The 21,244-nt window shown below is 42.8% G+C and overlaps 1 protein-coding gene across 5 annotated transcripts in view; it reads left to right on the plus strand.

Annotated features, from left to right (window-relative positions):
- Positions 1–21,244, plus strand: part of PPP4R3B (protein phosphatase 4 regulatory subunit 3B) — a 2,189,617-nt gene that overhangs the window by 1,970,071 nt on the left and 198,302 nt on the right. For all 5 annotated transcript variants that reach the window (XM_044055224.1, XM_044055233.1, XM_044055261.1 and 2 more), the window contains one exon: positions 18,181–18,371. In XM_044055224.1, coding sequence (XP_043911159.1) covers positions 18,181–18,371 — 191 coding nt within the window. The remainder of the gene's footprint in view (positions 1–18,180; positions 18,372–21,244) is intronic.

Raw genomic sequence — 21,244 nt, forward strand, 5'->3', positions numbered from 1 at the left:
TGTAGCCTATGCAACAGGAAGGGAAGGAAAAGCAATTTCCAAACAGACAATCTCCAAATGGATAGGAAATTGCATAAGATTCTGTTACTCCTACCATGGAAAACTAATTCCACAGAACATAAGACCTCATTCTACAAGGGCTACAGCCACTACCACAGCTTTCTTAAGAGGAGTGGCAACCAAGGACATTATTGAGGCGGCTACTTGGACCTCCGTGCATACATTTGCCAAGCATTATAATTTACCTCTATATTCTAGATCCCGAGCAGGGTTTGCCACTGCTGTACTGCAAGGGATCCTGACTACACCATAATTCTTATTCCTCCTCCCCTAGTTTGGCTATGGTATTCTACCCATTTGTTATGACTGCAGATGCATCCATGAAGGACATAGTACAGTTTTGTACCTACCATAAATGTAGATGTCCGAACTGGATAGCATCTGCAGTCAGGATTACCCTCCCTCCTTCCCCTCTGTGGTACTCCTAGGGTATTTACCCTCCTAATAGCTAGCTGGGGGGGAGTCTCTTAATGGTGTATTTGTTTGTATATATGTACATACATGTTTATTTTTTGTGTTTGCCTTCTACTATTTTGGAAACATTGGCATTTATCCAAAATTTAGCTTTCCAAGAGGGCAATTGGCATCTGGGGCAAGAAACACTGAGGAAAATGGCGTCGGCTGATGCCTTTATACCCGAAGACCAGCAGAGATGACGTCGGGTGAAGTGCGACATCAGCCGAAGCCGGACCCAGACTTTGGAATCCGGCCGACCGAAGGGCTGCCTGACGACAGGACAACCCATTTGTTATGACTGCAGATGCTATCCAGTTCGGACATCTACATTTATGGTAGGTACAAAACTGTACTTTTTCATTCTTACTGTATTCCTTGCCTAGGCCCTGACCACGACATTGCTAGTTGTCGGTTTTGTGCTAGATTTAACCAGCGCACTATTAAGCATCGGTAACATTTTGCATTTCATTATTTTGGCAGAAGATTTAATTATATAATGCCGTCAGAACTGCCGACTACCGGAATTTATAAAAAGCGCAAAGACAAAGGAAAGGACAGGCATCCGAGGTCCAAAACCGACGACGAGGCTTCAGCTAGGCCAGTTGCCGGTTCACCATTTCTCAATGAGGCACTTTCGCAGCCCCTGACAGCTGCTACCTCAGAGCCACAGGCCGCTTCCGACTACCACGTGGAGCCGACTAGGCCGCTGGAAACTCAAGGTATTGGAATCTCGGAAACTATTCCCTCAGATGGGTCTGGAGCCGCTGAGCAGGCATCGGCTTCTGAGGGTGTTTTCAGGCCTACACAGTTATATGTAAAAACAACTTCATCTTCAAAGACAAAGATTAAAGCACCTCTAAATACAAAGAAACAAGTACAACATTCCCCTGGACAGGCCTCCATGCCTAAAAAACAGATGCTTAAAATGGCCGAAGACCTAATTACTTTGATCAGGGGTTCCCATCCCCCTCCTGATAAGAGACCTAGGCAAGAGACAGAATATGAATCTTCAGATCAAGTTTCCATTTCCTCTGATTCCCCTTCTGAACAGGGATACTCTCTTCCTCCTTGTGTGGATTCTGATGTTGAAGAATCTATCCCTTCAGCCTCTCCTCCTGAAGATTATTATTTTGGGGAGACCCTGCATACTATGAGGGAGCATTTCCATTGGGAAAGCCAAAATTACTCAGAATCTAAGAAAAGGCTCAGAGATTTTCTTTTACTACCTCAGCACAGGCCGCTTGCTATTCCTCCTGTTTTAGACATTGTAGATGATATATTTTTAGAGTCCAGTCTCACTCCTGACTCTTTACCACCAGCTCCTGTTAAGCCAGACAGATACTACAGGGTTCCTGATTCACATAAGTTTCTTTATTAAAAACCCTGCTGCTGACCCAGAAACTATATCTCAGGGTCCCAAAGGGGTCAAGGCGTCCACTGCAAAAAACCCTATTCTCTCTGATAGGGATTCAAGGGCCCTTGACAGATGGGGGAAAAAGATTTACACTTCTGCTACTTTGGCTGTAAGGGCCTTAAATTGTCAGTTTCATATGCTTAAATATCACCAATATCTTATGTCACTACTAAAACAGAAAATGTTGACAAATTCTGAATGTGCAGAAAACAAAGAAATGCAGGATTTATTGCATGCAGCTGAACAAGTGGGAAAGCATACTTTGCAATGTGGTTTTGACTCTATGGAGGCCTCCTGCAGGGCCGCTGATACGGGTTCTGTCATTAGGAGGCATGCTTGGTTAAAGGAACAGAATCTGCCTGATCATGTTAAAGCAAAATTATTAGATGCTCCATTACAGCATGATACCTTGTTTGGTGTTAAAGCAGAAGAGGTGTTGAAGAAAATGGAGAGCAAAGCTAAATCTATGCAAACAGTCAAGGATTTCTTACAGGTACAACCTCCCAGATTTAGCAGGAACTGGCCTGCAAAGAATTGGTCCTTTCTAGTGTCAGACAGGCCACAAAGAGGCAGATACAGATGCCCCAGAGGCAGATCCCAGCCCCAGGGCTCATACAGGTCTAAACAATGGGGTGCTTCTACCTCCAAAAGCGGAGAAGATAAATCACAGCCATACAGGAAACAGTCTCAATGACTTTCCCCTGCCAGCACCGAGCACTTATCTTCTGGCAGCCCCTTTAGGGGGAAAACTAGCACTTTTTTCACAAAATTGGCGCATGGTCACCCAGGACAAATGGGTCCTGAATATAGTTTCTCAAGGCTACAGGTTCCATTTTCACACCCTGCCAAGGGCAAACGGAATGCCAGACCTGCCACACAATCAATGGGCAGAGGCTCAAAAACAAGTTTCAGCCCTCATGGACATGAGGGCCATTCAGCGAGTGCCACAGCAAGAGCAGAGACTAGGATTTTACTCAAGACTCTTCTTGGTGCCCAGAAAGGACAATGCATGGAGACTAATACTGGACCTGTCTATTCTAAACACATTTCTGGATATTCCGAAATTCAAAATGTTGACTCTGCAGCAGCTTCTGCCCATGCTGGGCAAGAAGGCATGGCTTGTGACTTTAGACCTAAAAGAGGCATACAGGCATGTCCCAATCAGACATTCATGCAGAAGATACCTCAGATTTATAGCTGGCTCAATGCACTACCAATTCTCTGCACTGTACTTTGGCTTATCTACTGCGCCCAGGGTCTTTACAAAATGCCTGGCACCAGTAATTGCATTTTACAGACAAAGAGGAATACAAATTTATCCTTACTTGGACGATTGCCTTATTCAAGCAGAGAACAAGGACATTCTACTACAGCATCTGGCATGTGTAAAAAGATTACTAACATGCCTAGGGTACACAGTAAACGAAAAGAAATCAAAACTAGTACCCTCACAAGAGAGAATATTCCTGGGTGCAAGCTTAAATACAACTGCCCAGATGGCTTATCTCACGCCAGACAAAGACAACTGACTACTTATTTCAAAATGTTGGCAACAAATACCCAGTTATCTGCAAGAAAAATTCTGCAGGCTTTGGGCTTCATGGCATCCTGCATACTGCTAATTCCATATGCAAGACTGCATATGAGGAAACTACAATGGTATCTAAAAAGTGTTTGGACTCAACATTGCCACAGCCTGGAAACGATAATTACCCTCATTCCCTGCCTGCAACAGGAGTTCCGATGATGGGCAGAGGCCTGTCACCACAACAAGGGACAGGCTTTCACTTTACCCACAGCCAGGCAGACATTAACAACAGATGCATCAGATTATGCCTGGGGGGGGGGCATATGGCAGGAAGACGTATTCAGGGCACATGGTCCGCAAGCCAAATGCACCTACATATCAATCAAAAAGAGATGCTAGCGGTTCAAAATGCCCTGACAACCTTCAAGGATCTACTTCATCCAGGACAACTATTGATAAAGACGGACAATACTACAGTCATGTGGTACATAAACAAGCAGGGAGGAACACATTCCTACCCCCTCTGCAGACTAGCCATGACTTTGTGGGACACAGCATTGACTTGCCAAGTACATCTGCAAGCACAGTACCTGCCAGGAAGGATAAATTCTCTGGCAGACGAACTAAGCAGAAAACTAATGGATCCCCACGAGTGGAAATTGGATCCACAAGTCTTCAGCATGATGATAAGGAAATGGGGATGCCCGGACATAGACCTCTTTGCCTCACCTCACAACTGCCAACTACAGAAATTCTGCACAAGGACTTATCACAAGCTAGCATGGAAGGTGCATGCTCTATCTTTCAGCTGGAAAAACTTAACAGTATATGCCTTTCTCCCACTGCCTCTCCTCCCCAAGGTACTCCTAAAAGTCAGACAAGAGAAGCCAAAAATGATACTGGTTACCCCATACTGGCCCCGCTAGCACTGGTACCCAATCCTAAAGAGCTTGTCTCAATGCCCAGCCTGGACATTGCCTCAAATTCCTCACTTATTGACTCAGAAAAACAGTCCGATCCTGCACAGCCAACTCAGGACCTTAAACCTGGCAGCATGGCGGATAATGTAACCATTCAAAACACGCCTCTGTCTAAAGCAGTGATGGATATTATTTTGGAGGCCAGGAGGCCTAGCACCAGAAAATCTTATGCAGAAAAATGGAAGAGATTCTGTGCTTGGAACCAGGCACAAGGAATTGACACAATTGTACCAAATATTCCTTAGATTTTACAATACTTAACTGAGATGCTGGACAAAGGCCTATCCTTTTCCTCAATTAAGATTCATGCCTCTGCCATTTCAACTCATTACAATACAGAACCACCTCTATTTCCTCATCCATTACTAAGACCCCCAAGGAGAGCACCAGTAGCTGCATGGGACCTAAATTATGTATTCGAAAAACTCACACTGCCTCCTTTTGAACCAGCCTCTACAGCTGATATAAAATTCTTATCTTGGAAAACAGCTCTGCTCCTAGCAATAACCTCTGCAAGACGAGTCTCAGAGTTACAGGCACTCATGGCTGTGGAACCCTTTATCATTTTCCATCAGGACAGGGTTTCTCTGAGGACAAACCCGATATTTATGCCTAAGGTAGTGTCCAGTGTGGCCCTGAATCAAGCAATTCATTTGCCTAACTTTTATCCAAACCCACAGAATAAGGGTGAGAGACTTCTGCATTCTTTGGACATTCACAGGCAGCTACGCTTCTACTTGGACAGAACCAGAGCTTTCAGAAAAACTGAACAACTTCTAGTGGCATATGCTGCAGGATCACAAGGAAAGGCTATCTCAAAGCAGACTATTTCAAAATGGATAGGCCACTGCATTCGTTTCTGCTATTCACATCATGGAAAATCAGTGCCTAAGGGCATTAGGCCACATTCAACCAGAGCAGCAGCCACTACAGCAGCCTTCCTCAGAGTAGTACCAACCAAAGACATCTTAAAGGCTGCAACTTGAAGTTCAGTGCACACTTTTACAAAGCACTATCACTTACCTCTCTACTCTAAATCTAGAGCAGGCTTTGCCACTGCAGTTCTGCAGGGTCTCATGGCCTCTCCTATTCCTATTTAGCCCCAGCTGCCCAACCATAGCTTTGGGATTCAACCCAATTGTAATGACTGCAACAGTGAAACACAATGAACATAGTACAGTTGTGTACCTACCATAAATATAGATGTTTGAGTGTATTCACTGTTGCAGTCCAGGTTACCCACCCACCATCCCCCTTTCCTTTGCTGGGTCTAATCTGTACTTCTCTATTCTATACAACCTATGTGGTGTATTTTCTTGTAGATGAAGGTAGAGTTTTACTTTACTGCATGCATGTTTATTGGCATAAATAAGCCTACCCTTTTGGGGGCACCTGACATCTGGGGCAAGAAAAACTGAAGAAAATGGCGTCGGCTGCATCTTTTATAGCCCTGGCGCACTGACGTCAGGGAGGAGGTGACAGCAACCGACGCCGGACCAGGACTTTGGAATTCCGGCTGACTGTGGGTAGCCTGCCAGCAAGATAACCCAATTGTAATGACTGCAACAGTGAATACACTCAAACATCTACATTTATGGTAGGTACACAACTGTACTTTACTCCTTTCCCCATTACCTCCATGACTCTGCGAAGAGTCAGCATCTCCTTTTCATCCTGTCTCTGCCACTCCTTTTCCACAGTTTCCAGGCGTATCAGTTTCTCACTCTCCTCAGCCTGCAAACGTCGCAGTTTCTCATTGTCCTCACTCTCTAGATGTCTCAGTCTCTCAGCTGCTTCTATTTTCACATGCCTGGCCTTCAACTCAAGTCTCTCTAGCTCCAGATGAATTTTTAAGTCCTCTGCAGAAAGGTTGAGCTGTCCATCCTGTGTGTGGTGCATCTCCACTGCCAGTCTGATCGTCCTCCTGGTTGCTGTTTTCTGATGCAGCTGTGACCAAAGCTGCAGTCATGTCTACCTTAGTCAGGTTTCCATGCACCAGTCCCCTAGCCTGGCACATCTCAGCCAGCTGGCTCCTTATCCACTTTCTGTACTCCTCTGCTGACGTGCTGCCTGCTCTCCATGATTAACTAAGCTAATAAAAGAAGTAAAACAATTGTGATCTGAACTCTGAGTATTCACTGCTTGGCTGATTTAGAGTACGAAAACACCTTCAGTGGTCACTGTACACAAGCTACAGGAAGTCACTCTTCCCACACCACTACAAGCCAATTAGTATTTGCCAGCCGATTAATATGTGGTGTGGATATCCCACCACTGCCAAACAGTTAATATGTGATGCGCGTACACTAGCCCAGCAATCAAGGAGCCTCAATCCTCCCCACTAACACCAGTGAGGAGCGTCCGTATAGGAAAAGGATAATAAATACACACACAGTAAAGTGCAATTTCCCTTAAGAGCACACAGAGATCAGTCAGTCTGGGACTGTTTTTTCCCTTTCTCTCCAGGTCCCCAATAAAACTTCCCATTGGCACAGCTGTAGGGTACAGATCTCACCCTAGTGAGCAAGCTGAAACCTGCAGCACCCTCTCTGTCCAACCAGTGCTTCGTGTCCCTGCCCAAGTAGCTGACACACACACGCTTTGAGATCAGAGTTATATACTATATACAATCACACAGACACTCCCGGGGAAGGCTGGTACAGGTTCTCCAGCTTTCCCCCTTTTACCCAGACTATATGGTAGTACCACTTGCCACCACCCGCTAATATTTATCAGCTACCAAAAGGCCCTTATGAAAGGGTATCCAATTATATACTGTGCAATATTATTATCCAAATGGTAAGTGCAACTTGAACAGTCAAGGCTTATTTGGAGTGACTTTGCACAGTATCACTATATATATATATATATATGTGTGTATATATATATATATATATATATATATATATATATATATATATGCAATGTACTCTAGAGATCAAATTATCTCTACACAAAACAGCCTTTAATAAAGAATAAAAACACAAGGCAATACTTCTTACTACACAGTGCTAGTCAAAAGAGTTCAGAGATCACAGAGAAATACTTAAAATACAGTAGAAAAGTTCTGACATCAGTACAGAAAAAACTAATCTATTCTTCCTAGATGTTCATCGTGCATACAGCTGCAGTAATCACAGATGGGTTCTCTACCGTCAGGCGGTCCGTCGGTCGGCCGAATTCCAAAGTCTTGGTCCGGCATCGGTTGTTGTCGCTTTCTCTTCTGACGTCAGTGAGGCCAGAGTATATAAGACACAGCCGACGCCATGTTCTTCAGTCTTTTTTGCCGCGCGGTGCCCGAAGCAGAAGCAGTTCGCAAGTGCCGGTCAGCCAGCTCCTGAATTACGAATATTTTGGAAACCGAAGTCTTCATTAAAGCTAAGTACCCGTTGAAACTTTTCTTGCCTCAGACCGATGTCAGAAAAAGTTAATAATTGTATTTCTTGTGGGAAGCAAATACCGCATAAGGATTTCCATTCCCTCTGCATACCTTGTTTGGGCCCAGACCACGACGTCTCGGGCTGTCGCTTTGCGCTACCTTCAATAAACGCACTATTAAGCGTCGGGCGGAGTTCGCCCAGCACTACTTTGGTAAAGCTTTTGATTATAAAATGTCGTTGGACACTCCGACTACCGTTTTATCCAAAAAACGCAAGGAAAAGGACCGACACGCGAGGCCCGCGGTCCCCGCCGACACCAAGCCAAAACAGGCTACACGTGGTCCGGTTCTCAGCGAGACGCCTTTGCAGTCCCTGACTACCGACGACACTCCTTTGGCGGTGTCCTCTGTACCCGAGACCGCTGGGTCCTCGGCCCTTTCCCAGACTACAACCGAAGCCTCAGCTAATGTTGAGCCTACTAATGTGGACAGGTCCACCTCCACTCATGGTGTATTTAGGCCCTCATCTTCTTTTTCAATTAAGGCCTTTACTATATCCAAAGCAGCCAGGCATCCCACGAGGCCTGTTGCACAGGGCCCATCTCCAGGTCCCATGCCTAAAAAACAGATGCTTAAAATGGCTGAGGATCTAATTACTCTTATCAGAGGTTCTCAACCCCCTCCAGACAAGAGACCCAGAGTGGAGGAAGATTCTCCCTCTTCTGATCAGGGATCCATTTTATCAGAACATTCTGATGCAGAGGAACACTTTTACTCTCCTTTTGAGGATTCGGATGCAGAACAGTCCATTCTGTCTGTATCCCCCCCTGAGGATTTTTCCTTTGGGGAAACCTTACACACCTTGAGGGAACACTTCCATTGGGAAGGCCAAGACTTTTCAGATTCCAAGAAAAGACTTAGGGAATTTCTTTTGTTACCTCAACACAGACCTCTGGCTATACCCCCTGTTTTGGACATACTGGATGATGTCTATTCGGAGGCTTGTCTTAACCCGGATTCTCTGCCTTCTGCACCAGTCAGACCTGATAGGTATTACAGAGTACCCAGCTCTCACCAATATCTCTTCAAAAACCATAATGCTGACCCTGAAACCATTTCACAAGGCCCCAAGGGATTGAAGGCCTCCACTGCCAAGAACCCACTTCCTGCAGAAAGGGAATCAAGATCTTTAGAAAGGTGGGGTAAAAAGGTATATACTTCGGCCACCCTAGCCATGAGGGCCTTAAATTGTCAGTTTCATATGCTTAAATATCAACAGTTCCTGTTATCACAATTAAGGAACAAAATGTCTCAACCTGAACAACCAGATTTAAAGGAGTTACAGGATATGATGCATAGTGCAGAACAAGTGGGTAAACACACCTTACAATGTGGTTATGATGCCCTAGAGGCCTCAAGTAGAGCGGCTACAGGATCAGTCATTCGCAGACATGCCTGGCTTAGGGAACAAAATTTACCTGATCATGTGAAAGCTAAACTTCTAGATGCTCCTTTACAAAAGGATGTGCTGTTTGGTACTAATGCTGAGGAGATACTACGGAAAATGGAAGAAAATGCCAAATCTATGCAAGCTGTCAAAGCCTTCTTACAGGTCCAACCACCACGTTTTAGCAGAAATTGGCCTTCAAAAAACTGGTCCTTTCCAACCACTGACAAGCCCCAAAGAGGTAGATACAGACGCACATGGGGCAGAGGGCAATCACAAGGATCATATAGAGGCCGACAATGGCAAACTCCAGCACCAAGAGGTGGCGAAGACAGTGCACAACAATACAGGAAGCAAAGCCAATGACTCCCTCATCTCCATGCCAAGCATGTCTCAGCTGGCAGCACCTTTGGGAGGGAAACTAGCATTATTTGCAAGCAATTGGCATATTGTCACAACAGACAAATGGATCCTGGACATTATAAACAGAGGCTACAAATTTCAATTTCACACTCTTCCAAAAATGAGAGGCATGCCAAACCTGCCACAAAATCAAAGGGCAGAGGCACAACTGCAAATTTCAAAGCTCATAAACATGAGAGCTATTCAAGAGGTACCTACTCACCAACAAGGTCAAGGTTTTTATTCAAGACTTTTTCTGGTACCAAGGAAAGGAACCGACTGGAGACCCATTTTGGACTTATCCATCCGAAAAGAGGCCAGGACCCTAGAAAACTGAACTTGCCTCCGGTATTACAGTACCTAGCGGAGCTGCTGAACAGTGGACTTTCATTTTCTTCCATAAAAATCCATGCCTCAGCCATTTCTGCAGAATTCAACACGGATCCTCCTTTATTTTCTCACCCACTCTTACGACAGTTCCTCAGAGGGGCTAAGAATATCAGACCACCAAGGAAGCAACCAATACCAGCCTGGGATCGTAATTACATACTAGAAAAATTAACATTGCCTCCTTTTGAACCAGCTGCCTCAACAGATTTGCAATATTTGTCCTGGAAAACAGCCTTCCTTCTGGCCATCACTTCAGCTTGTAGGGTTTCTGAACTACAGGCCCTCATGGCGGTGCAGCCCTTTCTCATTTTCCATCAGGACAGGGTTTCCCTTCGTACCAACCCATCATTTATGCCTAAAGTGGTATCCAGGGTAGCTTTAAATCAAGCCATGCACCTACCTACCTTTTACCCCAATCCTCACAACAAAGGGGAAAGGCTGCTACACTCCTTAGACATCCATAGGCAGCTACGTTATTATTTGGACAGAACAAAGGCCTTCAGGAAATCAGAACAACTCTTTGTGTCCTATGCTGTAGGGGCTCAAGGGAAGCCAGTTACAAAACAGACTATTTCAAAGTGGATAGACCACTGCATACGGTTTTGTTACTCCTATCATGGGAAATCTGTTCCTACAGGTATCAGATCACACTCCACCAGGGCCACAGCTACCTCTACAGCCTTCCTCAGAGGAGTTCCTACCAAAGATATTTTGGAGGCAGCCACTTGGAGTTCTGTACATACCTTCACAAAACACTACCACCTGCCTTTATATTCCAGAACAAGAGCAGGCTTTGCCACTGCTGTTTTGCAGGGTATTCTGGCTCAACCCAGTTCCTCCTAGTACCTACCACCCTGTGCATAGCTTTGGGACTCTACCCATCTGTGATTACTGCAGCTGTATGCACGATGAACATAGTACAGTTTTGTACCTACTATAAATGTAGATGTTCGAGTGCTTATACAGCTGCAGTACAGGTTTCCCTCCCTCCTTCCCCACTTGGTAAAGGCATGGGGCGTAACAACCTCTTCATACTACCTGACTTGGGTTATCCTGCTATGTTTTATTTGCTTGCTACCACTTATTTTGGATTATTTTGCATTGCTTGTATATATTATACATATAAGCATAGTTTATGTATTGCCTTCCTTCTGGGGGCACCTGACATCTGGGGCAAGAAAGTTTGAAGAACATGGCGTCGGCTGTGTCTTATATACTCTGGCCTCACTGACGTCAGAAGAGAAAGCGACAGCAACCGACGCCGGACCAAGACTTTGGAATTCGACCTACCGAGGGACCGCCTGACGTCAGAGAACCCATCTGTGATTACTGCAGCTGTATTTGCACTCGAACATCTACATTTATGGTAGGTACAAAACTGTACTTTCCTAGCTATATCTAAGAGAAAATACAATTCTAAAATAAACTCACATAGAATACAGACAGAGCTGGTGAGTTAGATGTTCTCAAGACAAATGCTCAAATGCCCTAATTCGTTCTGCCCTTAAACTGATAACACAGTACCACTGATTCTTTTCAGATTACATCACTTCTTTCTGGTTCCCAGGCTAACAGAAACTCAGAGGTTAATAGCCCTTTTGATCTTGCAGCTGGTCAGGAAGCCAGATCAATAAAAGAAATTATGCGTGCAAATTCTAGCAATTAACTCTGGTCTCAAGACAATAGCCAGAATTCCTTCATCCAGACATATCAGCTCCAAGTCCTGAGATCAAAGACAGTCATGTGAAATGCTTGACCTATCAGCTTTCTTACAGCATAATGCACTGTTGCATTTTTTTTCAGTTCAACATCCGATACAGTCCTTTCACATTTAAGAGAACAAGGCTGTGGCTTATATTAATATTTACAAATGACAGAATTATCTACAAATTCTATCTAGCTAGGCTGGCAGCCTTCACCTATCTTCACATACCCCAATATCAGTTAACTTCAGTTGACTCCCTGGATGATAGAGTCTTAATTCCTTTTAGGCACCTGTTTACTGAGGATGTGCAGCAGGTACTAATGGAGGCAAGAAAGTTTTTACTAGAAAATTATATATTAACAAATGGAAAAGGTTTTTCTAGTTAGTGCCAACAACTACCCAGCACCGATTCAGGGCTAGTTGTTCCCTGGTTCTGCAGTATTTCTTAGTGTTAGTATTCTATGGCCTTTCTTATTTCTTTGTCAAGTTTCATTTATCAGCCATTTCAGCATGTCTGCCCATAGATCCTCCTCTTTCAGTGCAGCTTTATGTCAAAACGTTCATGAAATGGGTTTTTCATAAGACTCCTCCATGAAAACCAGTGGTGCCCCTCCTTGCGGTCTTAATTTAGTGTTAGAGAAACTAACAAGTACTCCATTTGAACCAGCTAATCTAGCTGATTTGAGGTTCTTAATATGGCAAACAGTTTTACTTATTGCCCTTTCTTCTGCAAGAAGGGTATTGTGAGTTGCAAGTTCTTATGGTGAGTCCACCCTTTTTCATTTTCCATAGGGACAGGGTTTCTTTGAGAACTAAACCATCTTTTATGCCTAAAGCAGTATCTGAGGTTACTTTAAGCCAAACTGTCCACCTCCCCCGTTTCTTTCCTGAACCTAAAAATGAGGGAGAAAGGATATTTCATACTTTGAATGTCCACAGACAACTTTGGTACCGTCTTGCTCAGACTAAATCTTTCAGATCAGTTTGTTCATTCCTTGCGAAGGTAAGAAGGAACAACTTGTGTCAAAACAGATTATTTCTTGTTTAAGGCTATTACCTTTTGTTATACACAGTATAACAAAACTATTCCAGGTAGGGTCAAGGCGCATTCTGCCAGAGACTTGGCAAAATCAAAGTTTTTTTTTTTTTTGGAAACACTTGAGGTATACAAAACCTATATCATAACTAAAAAAAATCCTTGTGGTTTTGACACAAGTCAGCATTATTTTGGTAAATTTGGGGTAACTTTGGTTTATTGACTCTTGAGCCTGTAGCCTAGTAACCATCCATAAGTGTTGAAAAATGATGCAAGACTTAACTAAAATATTAGATATTGTTAGGATGTTTTCGATATTTGCACTGTACTAAAGTAGAATGGGCACTGTTTTTCTTGATGTTAATAGCTAAAAAGCTATCTCAAAAGAAATATAAATCAAAACTGCCACAGGTAGTGACAGATATCATTGAAATAATGAACAAGCCATATATGGAGAGTTATATTGCCAGACGAATTTCGTGGAGCAAATATGTAGCTAAGAGGTTACCATGGCAGATATATAAATATACACTTTGTGGCTAACATTTTGTCTACACAATAAAAAGGTATTGAAATGTTGTAGTTACTGATGTATAGCTTTAAGTTCAGTTGGATTGGTTTACTGTCTAGAAATTGTTGGCTTGGATGTTAAGAAAATGAAGTTCCTGAAACGTGTTTTAAGATACAGTATTGTCCTATTTATTGTATTAAATTCTGTCTTGTGACACAGCATATACTTATGGTTCACTTTTGTTCAGGCTGTTCAAGGTTGACATAAATTGATTGTAGAAGTAATATGTAGGTGTCAGTGGTATTGCACCTGATGGAATTAGCATCTGAGTGACACTGATGTGTATTATGTTTGATTTAATTTTAATCAAATGTTATACCAAGTCCATCCATATTTCATGTTAAAATGTGTATTAGATAATGTATAGTAAGACTGGTACAAGGTTATGTCTGAATGTTAGATTGTAGAATTATTTGGATATAATATGCAGTAGTTTTTTTCTTCAAAAAAAAATCTTGACTCATTTTCCTGTCATTATAAGAGTTTCCTTTGAGTATTGCTGGACCCGTCAACCTGCAAGGTGTCTTAGCTCTAAGAGACAAAAAAAAAAAACAGAACTCTTCTCTGCATGTCACCGAAACAGGCATTGACCTAAAAGACCTTCCTGAAGACATTGACATGTATGTTTGCTTGTCTGTAATCGTCTCACATGCCTTATTGCACATGAGGAAGTTATGGTACTAACACAGAAATGTACTTATACTATGTTGACCTGCTGGCATATGGGCAATACCTATGTCTGTGCCACCAATGACTTAGACTTAGGAACACACCCGGTACAAAAGGGGTCAACTAGGGAGAAGGGTGAAACAGGTGTTACCCAGCTACTCTGCCATTGGGGTGAGTGGATTGTTTATCACTGCCTGCATGACTGATACAGTCCTAAGAACAGTATAGGCTGCAGTCTGTAATGATGGAGATTGACTGAACATTTGGCTTGTGACTTGCCTTTGTGGGTTGATGTCATTGCATGGCATTGCTCTCTGTTAGGGATCCTGAAGGACCACCACAGAATGATGGCTTCTGGTGCTTGTCCATGACTCCTCATGTGAGCTCCTTTTTCCCATTCTTTGAATTTAGTTGTCTCAAGACTGTGCTACCAAGAAATTGGGAGGCCTTCCTGGTGAAGAGATACATCCAGCATTACACAGAAAGATGCTAATGCAGTACTTTGGGCGGGACATGAGAGAGACAGGAAACAAGCCAGGGGCTAGCAGTGATTGTGGACATAGGAGTGTGGGTTGCTCTGGTGCACTGATCTCTAAAGCCATTCAATCTGGGGAGCAGAGGATTACCTTAATTTCAGTTGCTCTGAGGAGTTTGCTTGGTGGATGACCGAGATAGTCAGCAGTCCAAGAATGCTTTTCCCACTACCATATCCAACACAGGAGCCAAATACAGATGCTTTGGAGTTAGTTTGAGAAGTCCACATGAGTCAATTCAGTTTCCCTTTTCTTTGAATGGGGACCTGAGGAACAGGCACACAAATGTAAATTAGTTGATGGCAGTACTGTATGCCCATAACGCTTTCATCTCAGTTCGACAGTTATGAATGTTCAAGATAGTGATAGACAGCATCGCAGTGATTGGGTACTTGAGTAAACAGGGGGCCCAGCCCTATCCTTGCCACAGACTAGTCGTGAAAATGTCTGACCTAGCCACCTGCACACATTTTCACCTACAGGCTTTGTACATCCCTAGCAGTCCAGAAGACAGGAAAATGGCATCAGTGGAATCTGGGCAATAGAATGTTCATAACGCAATGAACTGGGGCAGCCCAGAAGTGTACTTGTTTACTTCAGAAACCAGCAGCCATCTGCTGGTCTTCTGAATGCTTCAGCCATGTACAACAGACCGTGAATGCTGTTACCTTCTGTACTGTCATCATAGCCCTCCCAGTATTCCCCTTACTCCTAGAGTGCTTGTTGAGGCAAAAGAGGAAAAAGCCAAACTTATCCTGCTAGCTTTTCCTTAGCCATGGTAGATGTGGTTCATCTAGTTGATTTGCATGTTTGAGCAGAAACCTATTTCTCTCCCACTTCCCTACAGTCTTACACAGAAGGAGGGAGCCCTGATCCACCCATGTCCCTTGGGTTCAAAGTTTAAAAGTTTTCAGACCAGTTCTTCATTGACTTTTGTTCTCTTCAAAAGTAATAACTGCTCTTCAGTAGGCCCAGTACAAGAAACCCCTACTTGAAGTGGAAGATGTTTTTCTTTTGATGCAGTAACCAAAATGTGGACCTTAGCTTACATCCCACGGATCCCGATACCTCTCAGACCTCTCTTTACCATAGTTTGGCCTCTTCTGCCAAGGTCCAGCTTTATACCATTTCTGCTTGCCTGTCACTGGATGCCCTAGTCTCCACCAACTCAATATTGAAACTATTTTCCAAGTGTACCCTTTATCTCAGACTACATAGGAGGCCTGTCCCCTTCTTTGGAGCTCAAACTTTGCTAAAGGAGTTTGTATTACCTTCTTTTGACCTGTCTCAACACATTTCAAGCCGCTGCCTTAAATTACACTTTTTTGGTAGCCATCACCTCATCAAGGAGGATTTCAGTGCTCCAAGCCTTAACATATGTACATTGTTTTATTTCCGCAAAGATGGTTTCCTTAAGGGTCCAATCCATTATTTATTCATGTGGTGTTTTCAGAAGTTCATAGGTGTTTACTAGGCTAACGACCACAAGGGCCTTTTTAAGCCTGGCCTGCATCCCAAATCTCTGTCAAGTTCTGATACCCTTGATAAGTGTAAGCATGGGCCTGGGAGATGAACTATTTACAGGTTACCCGTTTGCATTAGAGCCTTTCCCTCTGCTAATATTTAACTCCAGTCCTCAGAATTAAGGGATGATTCTGTTCACCATGGATGTTTGCAGAGAACGGAAGCATTACATTGCCAGGACCAAAGACTTTAGACAGACGCAACTTTTGCCTCCTTTATGCAGTGGAAGCATGTAGGCCCCTGCTCAGACATAGGCTTTCTGAATGGATGGCCAATTGCCATACCATGATTGCAAGGTTCTCTTTATCTGGGCAAGTCAGGGCCCACTCTCCAAAACTAGCAGCCACTACTACTGCTCTTTTTTAAGAATGTATGTAAGCAAATTATTTGTAAAGCTGCTGCATGGCACTCGGTCATCCTCTTTGCCAAATGTTATCTGCTGGTCCTGCACTATAGCAGTAGATCAGCTTTTGTAGCACTTGTGCCAAATGGTTTCTGCTTCTTTGCATTCTTCTGCTCTGCAGAAGTACAGCATCAGTGATCCTTATGATGAGCATAGTACACTTGTGTGAGGATACTCATTAAAACAGTAGGAGTTTGACTGTAGGATCATTGCTACAGTAGCATTTCCTATCCATATGCCCCACCACTATGAACATCAATTATCTCTTGTCCATTCAGCTTTACTTGAAGGAGGCAAACCTGATGTTTTGCTAGGAAGTCATCTTTCCGGCAATTTCTTAATTGATGGGGGAATCTCATTTTGTATTGCATATTCTTAGGGGTTTGTTTCCATCAGAGGGAACAGATCCACCATGGTGTTTCTAGGGAGATACTTACCAGTAGTCTGTTTTGCTGAAGGATATGATTGAGAATGCATTTCTTACATAGTGAAGGTTGCAGTTCATTAGGCAGAGTGTCTCAGGTGTTGCAGTTACTAAATGAAGGGCCATTCCCCTTCTGGCTAATATGGAAGTGTGTGTGTGTGTGGGGGGGGGGGGTCAGGCAAATTTGTGACCTTCCAGCTCCAATAAAGAACAGATAATGATGCAGCATTATTTTCCTATGTACTTCCAGGTTTCTAGCTGAGGTAATCCGTATGAGAGTAACCAGTCACTTGGAAATGGTCATCTGTACTGCTCTAGAAGTCTGGCCTCTAGAAGACTGATAACACATCTGCAGCCAAAATCCTATTCTACACATCTGCTGCAGCCATAGCTCTCAACCTCTTAGCACAAAAAATCTGGGCAAAGCCAAAACTAATGGGGGGTTAAAGCCCCCAAAATAGGGACATTTTTTAAATATTGCTCTTATAAACTTAGTTACTAGAGTAAAAGGTCTTGTGTTACCGTGCATTTTCTGAAGGATATGAAGTCTGAAACTCAAATTACTGTCATTTACTGAATTCAATCCTCACTGATTCATCAACAAATCCAGAAAGTCGCCTATTATGTGAGGAACAGACCAAAAATATGAGGCAGAAAGTCTGGGCATTCTGCGAAAATCTAGACAGCTGAAAAGTATGACTGCAGCAGTGATTCTGTACTGGAATAGTTTCAGTTGTGAGTACTCTTGTGCAGTTGTACTTTCACTTAATCTTTCCAAATAAAAGCTAACCGTAATTACAAGCTACATCAGTCTTGAAATTTTCTGCCTCGAAAATGTCAAGGCAAAATTACAAAGTTTTTCAGAAGTATAACCCTGCACTAATAGGGAGTGGCGAGCAGTCATGAGAAGCAAGTTTTGAAACATGAACAGCAGTTAAGAGGAGTTGATGTTATGCTGTTTTTATCAGACAGTTTTACTGCAGTGTCATAGAATAAGAACTGCAGTTATATTTTAGACTGAGAAAAGTTGAGTAAAAAAGAAAACATAGTATGGAAATATTTTTTGAAACTGATGTTTGGGAGATTTTTTTTGAAGTCTGATGTTTTTTGAACTTTTTTTATCACCAGTACTTGTTGCATTAAAGTCTCATGAGGTTTAAAGGTAAAGTGCTGTTTATGTTCCATGCCTGATTCTGTTGGCCATTGGCCTTCTCATTTTCTGATCTGTACTAACCTTACTTACATTTTCATGGTTGCAGCTAAAGAAAATGAAGATAAAGAGAATCTTCCTAAAAGAACTGCTGGTGGCAACTTCAAATTCACATTCTCCCATTCTTCCAGTGGTACAAACAATAACAGTAAGTCTGGAGCAACCCAGGCATCACCAGGCAGTCCAAATAGCTCATCCTCAAAGAGCAGCAACTCTTCTTCATCGGTATCTTCAGCAAAGGTTAGATCATTGATTTTTTATTTATTTATTATTTTTTTAGTTTTAGAAATTATTATCATGACTTGAATATAGAGGACAAAAGAAATTGCATCTGTATGCTTGTAGGTGACCATAAATACTTTCTCATGTATTTGATTTTGTCTCTGTCCCAGAGGAAAGAGAAACAACTCTGAACATGTGTAACAAGATGATTGGTGAGGTAAAATAAAGCTTTCCCAAATATCTTAAAGCAAGCTGCACCTGTAATACTTGGGTTGTTAATGTGTGTGGAATTCCACTGTTGAGCATATTCACATTATCATTGAAAACCATTATACTAAATTTTTTTCATTTTTCTCTCCCTCCATCCTTTGATTAGGTTAGTTCCACTTGGTTACTAGCCTCTTTTCAGGAGAGACCCAAGGTGGTATTTATACTTCTATGGGAAATTTGGCCAGGGCAATGGGGAACTTCTACTACTCTTTTCAATGTGTGCTGTGGGGTCTTTTGCATCCACCTGAGTTACCAACAACTCAAACAGATGGGGCCTTGGTTTAACGTCTCATCCAAAGGATGGTACACTTATGACTGCAGGACCTTCCTTATGGTGTGCTGCAGTATCAGCTATTGATCTGCTTGGAATGGGACTAGAACTGACAGCCTTCTGCACCAAAGGCAGGTGTGCTACATGTTGTGCCACTGACGCAACATATTTTTTAAGTATGCTGTTTTACCTTGATTAGTTGCTTGTGATGATCTCTAATCAAAAGACAGGTTTATCCAGTACAAATTTGAAAACATCATCACAGTTAGTATATGTACAGTGTATTCCATATTTGAAAGAGGCTGAAAATTATTACTTTTCAGCCTTAAAGAGATAAATACCAAGCATTTAAGTGTTTAAAAAAATGCATGCCCATAGAAGAGCTGACTACTTAAAGAAAATGTAACTTTGTTGTGTTACTGGTACTTCCCAGTAATTGCAGATGCTCATTTTGTATTGTGGCCCATGTATGTTTCCTTGTAGACCCTGGGATTCTGACATATCATACAAGACTGATGTGTCATTAGTTAAGCAGCCATTAAAAGTACATTTAGCAAAGGCCATAGGTTGGTTATCAGTCACTGAATGTTAAAGGGGGGGGGATCACAGAGCAATTCTGTTATGAATTGTAAAGTTGGGTTATGAGTGATTCTAAAGTTGGAAGGCTGCCTTAAAGTCTGTCAGTCTCGTGCTTAACCTTCAGGCATGTGCTAGTGGGCATGCAGATTACCACATCACCTCCAAATTGGGGGGATCTGAACATTAATGGTACATTTCTCTGCTTTTTTATGTATTAAATGAAAAGGAGTTTCTAAATGATGGCTTTCATTTTCAAATGTATCTCATTTCTCCTTAGTAACCTCACTCTCCAGGTCTTTCTGAATTAATAGGGCCAATAGGAAAAGTGGAGAGGGGCTTGATGGTTGCAGGGATATTGAACTAAAAACAAAAGTTGTATGTCTGTATTCTAGAAAGGAACTGGGTAATGCAGAGACTGTCCTGGCTTGCCGTGTCACAGTATGACATGCACTGACTGGAGAGAGATTTTTCCCTAAATGAGAAAACAGAGGGAGAATTCAGAACTGTGTTGAGCTGGGGATTTAAGAGAAACACACCCAACACTTAACCCAGTGCAGAAGGCCACCATAGTCTGATAATTAAACTCACCAAAGGGAACAGTCTGTGGCAGAGGTTTATAACCTGTGGCTTTGGAACCATGTGTGGGTCTTTGGCCATTCCCTGTGGCTTTCTGGCATTTTTAAAAACACGGTTACACATAGCAACATTAGTAAAACATGTCAGTACATTAAACATAAATATTCGTCACTATTCAGTTACTTACCAGAAGGCTGCACCCAGTGCAGCTCTCAAAACCTTGGTTGTTTAAGAGGTTTTAAAAAAAATGTCATATTTTGCATTGTTGGTATATGGTTTATGTAAGAATTTAATTCAGCGTAGTTAGTCAAGATACTGTAGCTGAATTTGTTTTTAGCTCTTGTCTGCTGTTTTGTACTTTTGGGTGAAAGAGCAACTGCATCAAAAAAAGGATAAAGAGCAGTCTTGACCATTCCCTTTGTGTGTGCGTGTGTGTGTGTGTGCGTGTGTGTGTGTGTGCGTGTGTGTGTGTGCGTGTGTGTGTGTGTGTGTGTGTGTGTGTGTGTGTGTGTGTGTGTGTGCGTGTGTGTGTGTGCGTGTGTGTGTGTGTGTGCCTGAGCATTTAGTTTAAATGTTCTAGGAACTCAGACATATTTTACTTCTCTTGACAGACATGCACATATTCAAAATTCTTCTGATGTTCTTTGTGTTTCACTGTTGCAGTCACCACACTTGGGTTATCCTGCCAGGGGTAGCCCTCAATCGGCCCAAATACCAGAGGCTTAGTATTTCTGCGTCGGTTGCTGTCGCTCGAGGACTGATGTCAGGTCGTCAGTGGTATAAAATCAGGCAGCTGACACCATTACATCAGTCTTTCTTGCCGAGGAGCCCGAAGCAGAGGCAGTTCACACGAGTGCCGGTCGGTCACTACCTGTGTTTTCATTTCCGAATTGAAGTTAGGGATCCTTTTATCTAGCTCTAACCAGTGTCAGAAAAAGTTAACAATTATTTCGCTGTGGAAAGCAAATGCCACACCAAGATTTCCATTCTTACTGCGTCACCTGTTTAGGCCCAGACCATGACATCCTTTGCTGTCGGATTTATGCTTTGTTCAATGCCAGAACTATATGTCGGGCCCTTCTTGTAGCTAAATATTTTCACTCTCGATCACCATATTCCGAATTGGCTTCGGTAAGCCATCCGACTACCGATCTTCTGAAAAAAAGTAAGGATAAACACAGACAGACCGCACAGG

Source organism: Protopterus annectens, chromosome 1.part2, assembly GCF_019279795.1.
Source record: "Protopterus annectens isolate FY-2018-M chromosome 1.part2, PAN1.0, whole genome shotgun sequence".
Lineage (NCBI taxonomy): Eukaryota > Metazoa > Chordata > Ceratodontiformes > Protopteridae > Protopterus > Protopterus annectens.